This window comes from Phacochoerus africanus, chromosome 9 (assembly GCF_016906955.1).
Source record: "Phacochoerus africanus isolate WHEZ1 chromosome 9, ROS_Pafr_v1, whole genome shotgun sequence".
NCBI classification, from domain to species: Eukaryota; Metazoa; Chordata; class Mammalia; order Artiodactyla; family Suidae; genus Phacochoerus; species Phacochoerus africanus.
Window position 1 is genome coordinate 88,725,499 of NC_062552.1, and position 17,971 is coordinate 88,743,469.

At 35.7% G+C, this 17,971-nt stretch overlaps 1 protein-coding gene across 2 annotated transcripts; it reads right to left on the bottom strand.

The window, feature by feature from the left end:
* Nucleotides 1–858: 858 nt before the first annotated feature.
* Nucleotides 859–15,042, bottom strand: LOC125135393 (spidroin-2-like). Of its 2 annotated transcripts, none has more exons than XR_007136954.1 (5): nt 14,313–14,614; nt 12,270–12,338; nt 11,613–11,697; nt 6,412–6,464; nt 859–1,225 (listed from the first exon to the last, which is right to left on the bottom strand). XR_007136954.1 is itself a non-coding variant. In XM_047795505.1 (5 exons), exons 1-2 carry the CDS (start codon nt 14,973–14,975, stop codon nt 12,322–12,324), a joined length of 360 nt encoding a protein of 119 aa, XP_047651461.1. In that variant the 5' UTR covers nt 14,976–15,042; the 3' UTR covers nt 859–1,225; nt 6,412–6,464; nt 11,613–11,697; nt 12,270–12,321. The 2 variants fall into 2 exon arrangements, 1 of the variants encoding a protein (XP_047651461.1); XM_047795505.1 differs by lacking the exon at nt 14,313–14,614 and adding an exon at nt 14,633–15,042.
* Between the last annotated feature and the right edge of the window lie 2,929 nt (nt 15,043–17,971).

Here is a 17,971-nt window from a genome sequence, read left to right on the forward strand (position 1 = left end):
TACATTAATCACAAACGCAGTATGACGAACACTTCCTCATCAAAAAAACCCCAGCATTATCACTTGTTCTGTCTATAATGGGAAAATACAATCAACAATTAACTTGGTTTGTCAAAATAAAGCCTACCACATCTCATAACAGTAATTGAAACTGATTTTAGTTGATTATCAATAAATGAAACTGCAGTGTTCACCTAGAACTCAAACATAAGTTATCTATGGCATGGTGTGATTCATTTAATCTAAATTCCTAAATGTACAGAATAAGAAAAATATAAGGATTCTATTTTATAGAATATATTGTATACATTACTGCCACCAAAATTTTAAATCCTTTTATGAATACCCTAAGGAAACCTCTCTATAAATCCAACGCCTCTTCACGTAATATTAACTATTAAGACAAGAGGATTTTGTTTTAATGCTCAGATGTTATTTATAACATTTAAAAAACATAGAAAAGGTACTTTTCCCATCAAAACTCAGAAAAAGACTGTATCATGAATTTTGAAGCAAAAGGCAGTTTGTTTTAAAAGTTCATTGTAATCTCACAGCAAATTAAGTATTCTATTATTACTCACTGGTTAACTTATTTTGCAAGATATTTCAAGAAAGCATGTAACAGTATTTTAACTCAACACTAAACCATCTCTTAAGGCACAAATAAATTTGCACAACTTTGTCAAAAGACAAATCTAAATCAACCAAACAAAACATTTTCCAGCACACCATTTCCATTTTACCAGCTTTATTCAGTATGTTTTACTGCTGGGCAACTATAAAGGTCAAAATGTTATTTAAGGCAACACTGAGAATTTAATGAAATTTCCGCTTAAAAAAAAAAAAGCCCAAACTGAGAAATTTTAAACTGTTAGAAATTTTATTAAAGTTAACATTCCACAAGGTCATTCTCATACAAATCAAACCAAAAAATTCCAGACATACAAACTATCATCTGTTAATATGTCATCTTTCTTCTCCAAATGTCAAAAATGTTCTTGTTTTTATGATACAAAAAGTCTTTCCAAAGTCAAATCCACTGTCCATTGTGTTGGTTAAGAAACCTATATCTTCATTCATGAAATCCATGTTAAAAGAACCCTGTCTTGGTTGTTATTATCACAGCACTCTTGCATTAGTCCATTTTTCTCATTTCCCATAGTGGACTGCCATCTTGATTTCTCAGTTGTAGGGTCCATTTGAGACTCTTCAAGCTGACTGGGTGCTTGATGAAAACATTAAAAGAAAAAATGCTGTTGGAATAGCAATAATCTTATTCCTTTAAACAGAGAACATCCACCCACCTTGAAGATACTCTAACCATACAAAGCTTTAACAATTTTGTAACAGCTTTAAATTATAAAACTGTATAAAGTTGTATGTGCTGTACAAACTTATCAATGAGAGACATGGGAAAACTGCACACTAGTAATAAAGTCCTTCTACTGTCACAGATACATATGTAACCATAAAAATGTGGCAGTGAAGAGTCAAATTTTTAATAGTTAAATATTGCTAGACTATATGAGAAATAAAAACAAAAATTCAAATTCAAAAATCCTAGAAAGCTAAATTACACCAACACTATGGATGCTAAATCTCAGTGCAAAAAACTTCCCAAGCTTCTTCAAATAAAACTAATTATGGAAAAGAATCTTAGGATTAAAAAAAAGAAAAAAGAAAAAAACTAAAGCAGTGGATCACAGTGGTTTTCCAATGCAACGGTATTAATTTTGCATAGGTAACACAAATGACCAACATAGATACCATCATCTTTAGCTATGTATGAGAATGCAGGAGACATGCTAGCTACTAGAATACGAAACTATCAAAAATGCAAAATATCTGCCTAGCTTATTTGATATTTGCCATGAAATGTTATCAAATTGCAAATTAAATAAAAATAAAATATTTCCATTTAGAAAACATCAAATGTTCCCCCATTAAAAAAAAAAAAAAAAAAACCCACTACTTAAATAATTTGAAATAAAGGGATTAAGGGAAGCCAGGAGATTTTACTATTAAATAAATAGTTCTGATTCATCATGATAAAACATAAAAGTAAGTATTAACTCTAGTCTTCTCTATAAATTCTGCAGCTCTCAAACTAAATTTGTATAGCTGGTCTGGGTGACTGATTAGAAGGGTATTAAATATAAGGGCATTTTGGAGTTATCACTGTAAGGCAGAGAGTTAAGGATTTGGCAGTTGTCTCTATGGCTGCATGGGTTCGATCCCTGACCTGGTGAAGTGTGTTAAGGATCTGGCATTGCCACAGCTGCAGCTCATATTCAGTCCCTGGCCCAGGAACCTCCATTTGCCACAGGTGCAGCCAAAAAAGGGGGGCATCTTGAGCTCATGAGGTAATTAATACCTTGACTCAAACTGTAATTTGGATTTCTAGTCTACAGTAAGTATTTTATATATAAAATACAAAAATCTACTTAGTTATTTCATTAACCAAGAAGACACAACCACTCATTAAACATCAAACAAAAGACATTTCTCCTTAATATTTTTTGCTGATTTCTCTCCAGCCTAAAAGGAGAACTGGAAATAACTTATTCATTCTCCATGTCAGTAAATTATCTTCTAATTGAGTGTTTCATTCATAAAATTAAGGGACATACATTTCTATATAAAAGTATAAAAATAAAAATACGATCAGTCTCTTGCAGAGTTAATTATAAACCAACTTCTCCCCAAACCCTGCTCTTACAATGCAGGATCAAGCTCTAAATGAAGTTGAGAACATAAATATTATTATGATGAACAATGACATTAATGCATCGATATCAAGTTATAATCATCTCAATGGCTACAGGTGCAATTTATTCAATCTAGTACATTAAATGATAAACTTTGTGCTTTATATTCTTCTGCCATAGGCCAAAAGGTAAAATTTACCTTGGACACTATAAGACATTTCCTTTTAAAACCTTGTTTTTCAAAAAATTTCACAAAGCCTTATTTATTAAAATCAGAACAAAATTAATAAAATGCACCAGTTTATGGGATAAAAACAGAGATTAAAAATACTAGCATATTGGTCAAGCTAATACATATACTGCCATTTTAAACAGTATAAAAGGCAGGGCAGAGGAGAGAAGAAAAGAAAAAAAAAAAAGGAATGCTACCCAAGAAAACCCATGATCAACCTTCACTTCTATAAAGCCAACTCAAAAGCCAGAAGTCAGTTCTGTTAATAAGCAAAAGTGCTCAGTAATACTTTAAGTATCAAAGCACTTAAATGAACAGTAAATGATTTAGAAATAAGTCATTCTCATGGAATTCCAATTTCTCTACAAAAATTAAACTTGCAAATCAGCAAAGTTATGTTAAGAAAAAAGAAAAAACAAGCATGAGTTCTGTGGGACTGGAAATTTTCTTGGTAACAAAATCCAGTTCTTCATCTGTAAAACAGAAGTAACAGTACCTACCTCATGTGGCAGCAGTAGTGAGGATTAAAGGAGTTAGTACATTTATAGCTTTTACATTACCTGGCATAATGGAAGACTTCAATAAATGCCAGCTATTGTTCCAATATACCATAGTAACCAAAGTACCTGAGGACCTACAAACTACCCTTAATGAATCAAAGTAATTTATATTCCAGTGGCTATGATATCCCTGAAAAATCTATAGAATCATGGGGTCAACTATTTAAAGACAAAACACTTTCTGCTTTAAAGAGAATTTAATCTGACATTAAAATAAGACCAGTACAGAAAACTGAGTAGGGTTTAGTATCAAAGCCCTAATACTCCATCTCTCTCTAGTAATTAGTGAATTACTGCAAATATACTGAAGAGATGATGGTTTGCTCAAGAATTCCATCATCAAACATACAAGTTCCAAGCTCATATTACGAAAAGCTAGGAGAATTTCTCCACGATGATGTTCAGTACTTTATATTTCCTTTTTAAAGGAAAATTTCTTACTCTAATACCCAAAAACAAAAGCAAAAGCTTCCTATAGTAAAAACATAATAAGTACTTACTACCTCTTAAAATTCCCAAATATTTTGTACATCTGGAAATTAAAAACGCAGAATTGAGCAAAGTCTTCTCTTAAATTCTAATTCAGTAAATTTTTTCAAAAAAACCTATATGTCATTAGCTGAAATGCAAGCAAGTGATTCATTACTGGATGGGTTTAAGGGTTCCCCTAAAATAAGCAATTTCCTTACCTCTACTTCCCAGCAAACCCACATTTTAATGGCAACAAAAAATATGGCAGACAGGGAGGAATACAAGGAAAAAAGATTAATGATTCTTAATTTTTAAAATGAGTAGCTCTAAATGGGTACCTGCTGTATAGCACAGGGAACTCTACCCAATATTCTATAATAATCTATATGGGAAAAAAACCTGAAAAGGGATGTGTGTACATGCTGTAACTAAATCACTTTGTTGTACATCAGAAATTATCACAACATTGTAAATCAACTATACTTCAAATAAAACTAAAAAGATGAAAAAATAAAATGAGAGGCTCTATAATAAATGCTAGTTTGTTAAGTAACTTATGTAACTTTTATTATTTTAAAACTCAAATATTTAATGCAAAACAAATGGATACAAAATTACAATGAGAAGCAGAAATTGATCATTCTCATCGGCTTATATAAATAAGCTTCTTGGTTTATGATTTCAATCTTCTTTGTACTGTCTTTAAATTTGAAAACATTTAATGAATTCACATACTGTCTTATTACCAAAAATAGCTTGAATGCTCAACAGGATTGCAATGTATTAACAAGTCTTGGGTATAAAATTAAATAAGGTGGGCATAAAAACTAACTACAAAAAGTCCATCCAACTGTTGTTTACTAAAAGAATAAGATCAACTATGTTAAGTAAGAAGAGTCTTACTTAAGGTTTTACAATCAAATCAAGTCTTCCCCATTATCCCTATTAGTTTTTAAAACTTGACTACATGTGCATAAAAGATTGAAAGTTGTGGTTTTTTGCCACTTTTAAGGTCTTTACCGAGTCAGTTTTAGCTTTCAAGCATACCTAAAAATTAGTATTTAACCCATTACAAACACATTTTAATAATGAATTGTTTTTAGACTAGACTCAAAATACTAGTTAATAAATGTTCAATAGAAACCATTAAAATAAATCAACAAGTATGTTGAGCATCCACTAATGTGCCAGTTAATTGCTTTAAAAGACATTAAGTTAATAAATTGTATTACATTAGCAAAGTTTTCATCTGTCCTCACATCCTAAATTGGAAAACAGAAACAAATTTCACTATTTTACAAGCCCTAGTAGCCATTTTTACATAATAGAAGTTGCAGTAATTAGAAGCAAAGATTATCACTTAGAATCTAGATTCCCAAATGTGAATTGAAAATTATTTTTATGAAACAGCTACTAAATAATTATCATACTTAAAAAGTCCTGTCAATAATAAATAAATCCTTTTGAGAGTTCAACCAAATTCATTTATACATTCTTAACCCTAACTCTTTTCCCACTATTTCTCAGGTTGCGAATTAGAAATTCCATAGCAGTAGTAACCAAATCTTCTTTTTTTTTTTTTTTGCTTTTTGGGGCTGTACCTGTGCCATAAGGAAGTTCCTAGACTAGGGGTCGAATCAGAGCTGCAGCTGCTGGCCTACACCACAGCTCACAGCAACTCCAAATCCTTAATCCACTGAGTGAGGCCAGGGATAGAACCCAAATCCTCATGGATACTATACTAGTTGATTCATTTCCACTGTGCAACACCGGGAACTCCCCAAATCTTCTAATATTAAAGCATAATGCTGGTGTGAAAGAACCTTTGCTGGGCTTTGGAGTTTAAGCCAAGCTCCTGATTACTTATGTTATTTGAATTCTAACAATGAAATACTAACGAAGTAAAAGGTACACCCCATTATTAAGAGAATCCAAGTGCTTTTGAGTTCTACATAAAGTTGACAAAAAGGATGAATCTAGGGAAAGGATAGGCAAGATTTCCTTACAGGTTAAAATACTAAATAACTAAATATGTTAGGGTTTGTGGGCATTAGCTAAATCTACTCTCTGCAGCTGTAGTCAGAAAGCAGACATAGCTAATACGTAAATGAAAGAGCTTAGCTGTGTTCCAATAAAACTTTATTTACAAAAATGGGGAGCTTACCAACAGCTAGGGTGCAGTATTAGAAGAATGTTCAAATGTGAGTTTCCTTCCATCCATTTATACCTCTCTTTAAGTAAAGAAAGGAAAAAAGGTTGGAATAATAACCAAAATTTTAATAATAAACCACATACATCTATGTTGATTTATATCTGTACTGCTTGGAACTTCACTAAATTCTTCTACATTTTTAGAGACTCTGACTCAATTACTCAAAATTTCCAAAGTCACATGTAAAAGTAAAAAACAAATTAAACATGTAAATTGAGTAAAACTTACATCTATTTCGCTGTACAGGCCCCTTAGACAATTCAGCCTCAGGATTCATATTGCTGCAGAAAACAAAAAGAATATAATTGTACACATACAAAAAAGACAAAAATAGATTTGGAAATTTCAACACCTTATCAGGATCACTCTCCAAAAGACCAAGACATACGTGCATTTATAAATGTAGCCAAAAGTTCTAATCCAAAACAAAACAAAACAAAACAAAAAAACAAAGTTCTAATCCAGAGGATCTTAAATTTGACTGTTCAGAAGGTTCACCTGTAGAGTAAAAACATTTCTCATGCTCCAAGAACTCCCTAGTAAAGTCTGGGCTCTTTAGGTAGATCTAATGGGCAGCTGAGAGGTAGCTGATTAATATAAAAGCCAATATCACTCCTTAACAGCACAGAATTACTTTATTTTCTAGTCTTTCATCTAATCTACTTTTAAGACTTCTAAAGGAAAACTTCCATTACCAACCTGGCAAGGCCGTATTACTCGCTCCTAAATATTACCATATTATTTCACATTATCATGTACTCTAATCAACACTATTCTAGGATCAACTTAAAATGTCAAGCTTTTTGTACTACTACTTACAATGACCTACTCAACTCAATACTAACCCTTCCTAAAAATATTTGCTTGATCAGGATACATCCATACTCTTCACTAGTTAGTTCACTAGTTAGACTGAAATACCTCATGTGAAAGATGTTTCCTACATCTCAAATACATTTTTGAGAACATAGGTATACACTTTTTTCAGTCTCTCCTGCTCCTAAGTTGATCATAATAATCACAATAGCTAGAACTACCCAAAAAGCTTTGTTTAAAAGTTCACTATTTAAGTGTAGCAATGTAAGGATTTTTAGAAAGCAAAAGTTTAGGACTTAATCTAAAACTATGCTTACCCAAATGCTTTTCCATGACTAAGGTTTCCAATTTTCAAATTTTAAAGCCAACTTCCTGATTATCTTACCAAATCTAAATCCCTTTAATCATTTTGACTAATCACAACCAAGAAATATTGCAAAGATCTGCTTCAAAATTACTTTTAAGAGCAACATGCTAAAATATCCTCCCAAGAAGTTAATAAATGAAGAAATTTACAAGAAACACAGCATTATTTATTCTTAAACTTCCAAATTTAATCTGACTTTATAAAGAAAAGTTTGTGAACAAAGACAAATTCTAAATCAGCCAAGTAAAATAAATTGATATAAACCCCAAGAGAAGGGTGGAAATGACCTAAGGAATGTTGGGTGAAAGCAAAGTCTGAGGGAAATCTATCACATCAGTCTGAGAACCTGCTTACAAAAAAGCTACCTACTTGTAAATCAACTATACTTTAATTTAAAAAAAAGAAAAAAAGGCTACCTACCAGTACAAGTATTAGGGCTCAAGGTGCTCAGTCCACCAAAAACAGAAGATGACCTGGGTCACATCTTGTACCACCACAAAGATTAATGACACCCATTTAATCTGCCATACAATTTCCTTTCCAAACACTGACAAAGCAGTACTCAGCCCACTCAGCCCTCCTTTTAAGGGGGAGGTAAACCAAGTTCACATTAAGCAAACTATCAAAGTTGATAATTTTGCTCACATGCCTATTTTTAATATTTTGCAGTATCAAAGATCCTCATTTAGTATGAAATTATAGCTATAATGCAAATAACAATTTTGATTGCTTGTCATAATAAAAGACAAGATGGCCTGAATCAAGTCCTATCATTACTAGCCCATTTGTGCATCTAAGAATATTTTATTTTGTCACCTTTTTTTTGGGGGGGGGGGCTGCACCCACAGCATATGGAGGTTCCCAGGCTAGGGATCCAATCCAAGCTGCCAGCCTATGCCACAGCAGCCACAGCAACGCCAAATCTGAACATCTGCAACCTACACCACAGCTCATGGTAATGCCAGATCCTTAACCCACAGAGCAGGGATTGAACCCAAAACCTCTTGGTTCCTAGTTGGATTGTTTCTGCTGCACCACGATGGGAACTCCTGATTTTGTCACCTTTTAAAGTCCCTAAAACAATTTTTACATTTAAATTAAGAATAAAATCTGAGAGTACTGTGAAATATAAGAAATCTTCCACAAAATTAAGGTAGTGATAAATTCATTAACAGTTATATAAGAAAACATCACAACTCACAAACCATTAATGTTAAGCAAAATATCTAGCTTGATAACCTAAATTGAAATGACTCTATCACATTAAGGATATAATTGCTTGCTTAGGAAATATTCAATTTCAAATAAATGGAATAGTTTCAAAAAACAAAGAACTGTCTTTTAAAACAGGGATCTAGCTTTATACAATGTATAAAACTTTATCAAACGGTAAGAAACATGCTACTTGAATGTTACGTAAATCAAGTCGGATAGTTTTTGCTTTAGAAAGTTGAGAGTATCCTTGAATTTAAATTTTAAAAATTATCTATATTCAGCACTAACAGCCAATATGAAAACTGTCTGTTTTGAGCCACTCGATCTGTAAGGGAAAATGGTAAGTGAGGTATATTTATCACTGAAGAATAGAAACTTCTTAAAAAGATTATGTCAACATGTAAATTATAAATCACCATTTATAATCAGATGGTCAGGTTCAAATTACCTTAAATACACTAATCTTTAAATTATTTAATAAAATAACTAGGCAAAAATTCAAACAATGTTTTTATTGTAGCCTTCTAAATCTTTGTTTTTTAAAGACAATTTCACACCATAACTGCTTTTTAAGATTAACTTTCCATTATGTCTGCTTTATACTATTTATTAATATTATGGAATGCCTAAAATTAGGAAAGCTGGGTACATTATCACCCAGGTCTTGTTATTCAAATTAACTTCACCAGAAATAACAACCATGATTTACAATTCAAAAACTACAAAAATAATTAGGCAGTTTAAGAGAATCAAGACATTCTATTATTTTTACCACACAATTCGAGACCAAAAAGGTTATCATAAGAAATTGAATATTTCAAATACTTTAAACAAATTAAGAGACTAAGGGCCACAATGAATAAAATGTCAAAATCACAAGGGTAATTTAGGTTAGAAGCCAGCTCTCCTGACTGCTGCATCAGAGTTATACTTTCTGCTCTATCACACACCTCTCATCAATGTAAGAGATGGAGAGGTCCTCAAGTTATCTTTTTCCCCCAAGCCTCTCAAAAAAGTATAAATCTCATAGAAAAGGTAAATTAATTGGCTGTCCACAGTCCAAATTTTTAAATAAGAAACTTCGGGTAATAGTAAACTAAACTTAAAAGAAAATTTATATTCAAAATTACCTATTTCAGTGTACGTTGGTGGTATAATGGTAAGCATAACGGCCTTCCAAAATTAATTTCATATAATCTAGCCTCTTAGTGATATGTATAGTTCATAACAACCTTGTATTAACTACAGGCATGGTTTCTTTCATTTCTGTGGAACTTCGGGTAATTTTTTAAACAGTTATTACTATAACTAACAAATGCAATGCAACCCAATCACCAACTTTATCAGGTGATTTTTATGGTTCAAGATTCAAAATGCTAAAATAAAAACAAATATTTAAGCATTTATCACTCCGGCTCTTAAGCAGAAAATGGTAGCAAAGTAATTTATTTATGAAATATAGTAATTTAAAGTAGTATCTTCATTTTATTTGTTCTCATGAATCCACTATTTTTATACATCAAAAACATTGCAAATTTTACAAGCTTGGCTCAGAAGTCCATGCAGATCTTTTTAAAATGTAATTTATTATTTTTACCTTGTTGATAATAAAAAGAAAGCTGTATTCTATTACATTAATGTAGAACTTACCGTATCATTTGTTATTTTTATAATTACTAATACTAGACTAAAAAGGATAATCTTCATTTAATGTTTCTAATCTTCTTTATTCTTTTTTTATGGGTCAAATTATACCTCTGGTAGGCGATTAGAAATTTACTGTCAATTTATGCTTAAATTTACATTAAACTTCAAATATATTTGTGTCTTAAGAGGCTCAATTCTCAATTTTTATAGCAATGCCTAACCACATCTGAATGCCAATCCAATATCCAATCATTTACACAGAGGAAACCCTAAACTTGACATTTGTATTAAAGAAACTTAGGATGAAAGATACTGACTTTTCTATATATGCTACATCTTTTAAAAGTATAAAGGTCTAACATTTGGTTTCCTTTTGCACACTATAATAAACACAAATTTGGTCAAATTGCAAAAGGACTGAAAGGAAAAAATTAAGCTAAAGCAAAGGTAAAAAAATTAATACTTTTTATCACCTATTTGTATCAACAGAATAAGTCAACAACAACAGATAAAAGCTATTCCACAAAAATTACAAGGACAAAGGTAAACCTGCCCTCATGTTAACTAGTTGGTTATTTGGCTATTCCTAAAATTTCCCAAGATATCTCATTATATTACATATTTCCTCTGGTAAATCCCTTGCTAATATTGGCTTGGCATTTATTTCCACATTCAGTGTTAACTTAAGAGTAGGAAATAACTCCTGAAAATTTTCATTGTACATATTTTTTCATTCATATGTCTAGCTTTAAGATGTCAAAACACCACACATATGTTGAAATTATTTCTTCCTTCTTATGCTTTAAAAAGACTAAGCTACATTTTTCAAGGTCTCCTCAGCCGTATTATTCTAGTTTCCTATCAGATAACTTACTTATTTTTGTGCCTATTTGAAAGCGAACTCATAAAAACAGAAAAAAAATCAGAATTTTAAATTCACTACATAATAACTAGAATATGAAAGTGTATTTAGTTTCTGAAATATAGTTCCTTAGAATCATAAGAGCTGCAACTACAAAATTCTAGGCCATTTGTAATCTGCATCACAAAAAAATGTCTACAGAATGTACATTTCAGATTGTAAAGATATATAATTCTGATGACTCAACTACTGATTTAACCATAACCCTAAAGCACCATTTGATTGAAAAACATCAAATGTCTCATCGCTCTGATACAAATTACATGTATCAACTGTTTCAATGTTTTAACACAAAACTGCTTTGATGTAAGGTAAAGAATTTGATGGGCTTTTTCTCATCCTTTTTTTAAGATAATGAGTATACAATTTATGTTCCACTGACAACCTTTAATGATATATTCTTTCTCAAATGTTGGTAACTATTAAATTTCAGACATTGGGTAAAAATATTTATTTACTTACTTGCTTTATAAAATACAGACTTTCACAAAGATTTCCCCTATCCTCAAGGATAAAATTCCACGGGTCTGTCTTCAAAATGGCATACCTTTTGGAGGAAAAAAAAAACAATATTCTGAACGACTTATTGTTGGAACAACTAAAAGCAAGCAGGAATAAGTGTTTTAAAACTTTTTATTATATAAAAGAAACAAAATCAAATCTATGCTCAGAAAACCTGATTTTTAAAACCTTTTTCTCTAAAATCTATTAGTATGAATAACTAGCTTAAATTTTCCAATAAATTTACTTCTTTAAACACTTTAGAGATTAAAATTGTTTACACAATATATTAGATAGCAAAAAAAAAAAAAAAAAAGCATATCTTTGGCTTACAATTTTAATCAAAGTATATATAATCAGTCTTTTCTTGTTCCCAAAATTAAACAAAGGCTTAAAGGACCTTCATTATTTCAAACTATTCAAAAGGCACTTTAAGTTACAATGGCTATGCACATAACGCTTTTCATTCAATGAAACGGTTTAAAGATTTTGTAAAATTATTTCAGATATTTAATGTACTCAGTCACTACTTACTAAAAATATAAATTACCAAAGAAAAAGTAAAAACATGATAAGCTTACTTTTATGACAAAGTAATAAAAATTCACCCAGTCTTACCTCAAATAAAAGAGCTGTATTTGTCCAGAACCATCATCAACCAAATTTAATTTTAATCTTGTAAGTTGCCTTTAAAAAAAAGGGGGGGGGGAATTGATATCAATGCTTTGAATTTTAAACATTTCTTGGCCAAAGTTTCAGTGTGATGAAACAATGAGAAAATATTTCTGAGACACGATCAATGGACAAATTCAAGAGATAGCTCATTAACACACTACCTGTACATTTAAGATAGCAGTTATTTCTTATCTTTGTATCTATCAGTCTCTGTTTTCCCCATCTTTTGGTTGCATGGACAATCACTAGAGATTAAGGTATTAAGATTAAAAAGAGAAAAAATTCATATCTTTGGACAGATTTAAGATTATGACCTTGTTTTCATTTTTATTTTTCTTTTGATGACAAGCAATGCTCAAAAACAAAGGAAAAGTTTACCATTTTTAAAGACTGAAATCATCTTAATCATCCTAAAATTTCCTTTACCATCTAGAAATACATTTTACAATTATGAGTGATTAAAAATGAACTCCTCCAGGAGAATTTAGTGAAGTTAAAATGGCCACTGGTTACTTTAAATTTTTAAACCACAGTTATTTGATCTCACCAAGTGAGATATTAGCTTTGTCTTTAACGCAAATCTAAAACATGTAATATCTATGACCTTTATTCAATTTCAAACTAGGGTCTAGAACACATTCAGTCTCTCCCTTCCCCCTTTTCTCACGTAAAAAAAAATTTATGAGGTTAAACTGCCAGTAATTATTTTGCATTTTGCTATTCAAGAGGATTCTGAAAAACTAGATTCAGAATATTAATTTAAAACTACTTGAAGCATTTAAAAATTTCAAAAATGTTGACTTGCAAAACCACAAATTATTACTTAAAACAACAGAGCCTGTAAAATCAAGATATGCGCAACTGATTTAACATGTGAATGCTATTCGAAAATAAAACAATTTCACTGACAAAAATACCCTCAGAAACCTAGTCCATTACACCAGTAGCTTCAATTTTATAAATACTACGAAAATCTGCCCAAGACAATTTTTACGTAGATCTGCACCTCTACAAAACAAGAGCTACCGCAGAATAAAGACAAATATATTCTAAAATACACAAAGGTTTATGCATTTGTGGCCTGTGTTCAAACACTAAATATAAATTCCCTCTCAATTTTTTAGATTAATAGATTATATAGAGCACTCTGTAAAATTTTTAAAAACCAAAATACAACATTAAAATACTGTTCCGTTTTAAGCATATCTAGATTTTTATGCATGCAACAAATGCAACAAATATGGCTCCTCTTCATCGCCCATTACCGAGCAGTCCTACTTTAATATTTACACTAGGAGAAAGTAACTTCACAAAGAAATTTGTTGTCAAAATATCCTTTTGTAAAAGTTTTGTCGGCCATGGGTTGTGATAATATACATTTTTTTTTAAATAATAAAATGTGCTTAAACTTTTAAAAGTCTAGGAACTGACCCAAGTACGTTCTAACATTCAGGTGATAAGTTACAGATAACGGCTCCTATGACCTTTTAAAAAGTACCAAACAGTGCATTTAATCGTTATTCAAACACCAGAATGTCAAATCATTTTGCCGTAAATACTCAGTAAAATAAACTACCTTAAACGTCATCGTCTTAGCACAATTAAAATCTATTTCCATTTAACAGCCTTGACGACACAGTAAACTTGTCTCCGTAATTTTTGAGACACCAGAAGCACTGCCCCAACTTGCATTTTTTAAAAGACAATCTTAACGTCATAAAGGTTTTTAACAAGCAGCAAGTACCTTCTCATCTCTAACACTGCAGCCGATTTCAAAATCGGCTTTGAAAGAGTTAAAAGCCAACACCCAAAAGAAAAAAAAAAAAACAAGTTTTATTTTTGTTTAAACGCAGTCAGGGTTCCATTGTTCTTTTAAATTCGACCACGAAGATGAGTTTCCACCTCACCGGAAAGAGATTAAAAAGCTCCGCAGTTGGAGAACCTGGAAGGGATTTTCTTTTTACCCTAAATATCAAAATAACTCACCAGGACAGAAAGGGGCTCTCCTCGCGCGGTCCCCTTCAAGCTCCCGCCTGCGGTCATCGCCGCCGCCCCTTTCCCTGCGGGTCCGGTCCCGGCTGCGAGACCGCCCCCCGCCCGCCGTGGGGTCTGCAGCGGGGCCCCCGCGCCCCCCAAACCCGGGACCGCGGCACTTCCCGCCCGCAGAGCCAGCGCCAGTGGGGCCGCCTGGGGAGAGCTGGCCCCCGAGGCCCGTCCCGCCTCCCCCTCCTGCTCGCGCGCTCAAGGACATTTTGCTTTTCCTCCCAAGGACAAAGGACAATAAAAGGAGCCGGGGAGCCACTCACCGGGTCCGAGCGCCGCTGTCGGCACCCCTTGGTCACTCACGCCCGAGTCCCGCGCCGGGCCGCCTACCCGAGCCTCCCGCCCGTACCAGGTCGAGCCGCCGGGGCCCCGAGGAGCCTCCGCAGCCGCTGCCGCAGCGGCGCTTTCCGCGTCGTGGGCCCGGCTGCCCCGGGCGTCTCTGCCGGGGGGCTCCCAGCCCGACCCGCGGCCCGCCTCGCCCCATCCGCAGCCGCTGGGTTCCCGCGAGCCTGCGGGCCTCCCGGGCGCAGCTCCCCGCCGACCGGCGGGCACCGCGGCCGCGGAGGAACGCCTGACAGCTCGCAGTGCTGCTGCCTCTCCGGCCATCTTGTGCCGTGTGTGTGGTGTCTCTCTCCCGTCTCCTCTCTCGGCTTTACTCCCTCCTCCTCCTCCCCCTCCCCACACACCACACAACATGGCCTCTTCGCTGCGGCGGCGGCGGCTGCGGCGGCGGCGGCAGCGGCGGCGGCAGCTCCGCCGCGCTCCTGCCCGCTCCCCTCCCCCATTCTTCCCCGCCTCCCGCCCGCAGCCCCAGGTTCCAGCGAGCATGCGCACCACTGCCCGCCCGTCAAGGCGATTGGCTCAACAAGCTTCCTGCCACCCCTTCCCAGTAGCGGCCTCACGCACGCTCGCGGGCATGTTCCTCCCGCCTAACAACAAACCCTTCGATACTATTGGCTAATTCTGACCCCACCCCTTCAGCTGTCTCCTCGAGGATAGGCTGGCCTTAGTGCCATTCATCTTCCGTAGGTGTTTTTGGTTTTCTTGAGGGGTCCCAGCCGGCGATTGGCTGGTGATGGAACCTTTGGGTTTGGACCTGGGCTGTCGCTTTGCGCCCCGCAGTGCGGACCCCTCTGGGCAGTCTAGGGGTGGGTTGCTGGCGCCTGGTAGGCCAGGCCAGCATTATCAGTACAGTGCCCTAGGGATAAAGGCTTTGCCTCTGGAAAGAGTTTAGATTTGGTGTTCCTGACTTCAGATTTTTGTCTTCTTAAAAAAAGGAAAATGATTGACAGGATGACGAGCAAACAAGATGCAGGTTCACAGCCCCTGGGCAAGCAGCCATAGCTCCACAGCTCTAGAACTAAAAATTTTTCTTCTAAACAACGGTCCTTCCTTAAGGGTTACAGAGATAGGGCCAGTGATACTACAACCACCGCATCTTCCTAGCCCAGTATCTGATTTGAGGTGCCATTTGAGTGTTTGTATGCGTTTTCTCTTTTATGAGAGGCAACCTATTAGTATGTCCAGTGCACCTTGGCCTTATGAATCAGTATCTCACTATCCTGGTTGGGCCAGATTCCACCCTTTAGGGAGTGTTTATTGAAGGGATAGTTTGAACCTGAGCAATCATAGTCTACCTGCCAACCACCCTCTACCAGAGAATCAGGCAAAGCAAGCTTCACTTCTTTTAGGCAAATCTCACCTTTTTTTTCATTACTTCTTCCTACTTCAATCTGGAATCAACTCTTGGCAGACAAAGGAATAACTGAAAACATAAACTGACTTGAAATGGATGGGAAAAGAAAAGGTTGTGCCTCTCTCCCAATAAAAGCATTTTAGAAATCTTGCTCTTTTTGGCAAGGGACCTGAGGAGAAAGAAAGGAACACCAAACAATGTTAACAGATTTATTTGGGGGAAGTGGTCTTGGGGTATCCTGTTTATGTGCCACTCTTAAATTCCCTTGAGACCTTGTTCTTGTATTAGAATCAAAAAATGTTAAATTCTCCTGGGGCCTAGGAACTAGGTCTGGCCCCTTCTTTTCAAAATGACACAGGTGTTAATTGACTTGATTCAATATTGCATCAGCTATTTAGGGCAGAGCTAAGACTAAAACCCAAATCTCCTAATTTACGGATCTTGGGTTCCTTCTATGCAAACTGGCCATCTTCCTTTACAGTATAATCTGAGCTCTAAGTGGACACCAAAAAAGAGTGCTGGAGTTCCCGTCGTGGCGCAGTGGTTAACGAACCGACTAGGAACCATGAGGTTGCGGGTTCGGTCCCTGCCCTTGCTCAGTGGGTTAACGATCCGGCGTTGCCGTGAGCTGTGGTGTAGGTTGCAGACGTGGCTCAGATCCCGCGTTGCTGTGGCTCTGGCGTAGGCCGGTGGCTGCAGCTCCGATTCGACCCCTAGCCTGGGAACCTCCATATGCTGCGGGAGCGGCCCAAGAAATAGCAAAAAAACAAAACAAAACAAAGTTTCAAAAATTAAAAATTTCATGTCATGAAATGAACATAAAATTTAAAAAAAAAAAAAAGAGTGCTGCTTTAACTGAAATTCAACTTTCGCCATTTAATTTCCAAGAGACATTCCCTTACACCATCTAGCTTTGAGTGTTGTAGACATGCAACAGGATGTTTTCTCTGAAACAGCCCCACCCTAAACCCTTTTTCCTCATTCTTCCTGGTATGTTCTTGCTATACTATTGTTCATCCCCTCCTACCAATACTTGAAATACATCTATGATTCTACTTGTCCAGATTCATCACCAAGTACTTCTGTGCCAGCAAAACTGGTTGAACAAGCATTTATTAAAAATAGGTATGGCTGAAAAATAGAGGTAGCTATGTGCCAGGCCTTGTTCTAAGCCCTCATTGTAGGTTAATTCAGGTGATCACACAACATCCCTATGAGAGACTATTATTATCTTTGCATATTGTCTCTATTAGGAAATGGAGGCACAAGGAGTTTAACTTGCCCAGGTTCACACTGCTAGAAAGTATTAGAACCAGAATTGAGACCAGGTCGTCTGAATCCAGACCTATTCTTTGATACCTCCCCAGGTTCTTTTTGAAGACTGCCCCCTTGTCAAATAGGTTCAGATGGATCTCCTATTGTGTGGAGCTGATTTGCCAGCTGCTCCCTCCCCTACTTCATGGAAGTGTTCCACCTTCAGACGGGAACCACAGATCCATTTTCGACTTGATTCCCAGAGCTGGGCCCCACCCTTTTTGCTGTCAGCCTCCTGCAAGCCACCTGGGAACCTCATAACTCTTTTGTTGTATTCTTCCTTTGATTGTGGACCCCCACAGTTCAACCGTGGAGTAACTCCCTATATGATACACCTTGAGTGGTTCATAGAAAACAGCTTTCTTCTCCCAAGTTTACCCCATACAATGTCTTCTTCAAAGAAGGCCCTTAGCTGCCACATTGAAACTTTTTTCCCTACCCCCCATGACAGTCATGATTTCTTGTCTGTTTGTTTGTTTTGCTTTGCTTTTTAGGGCCACACCCACCGGCATATGGAGGTTCCCAGGCTAGGGGTCAAATCAGAGCTGTAGCCTCCAGCCTATGCTACAGCCATAGCAATGCCAGATCCAAG

What these genes read in the sequence shown, in the direction of transcription:
- LOC125135393 (XM_047795505.1), bottom strand. Translation starts at nt 14,975, where the DNA reads ATGGCCGGAGAGGCAGCAGCACTGCGAGCTGTCAGGCGTTCCTCCGCG.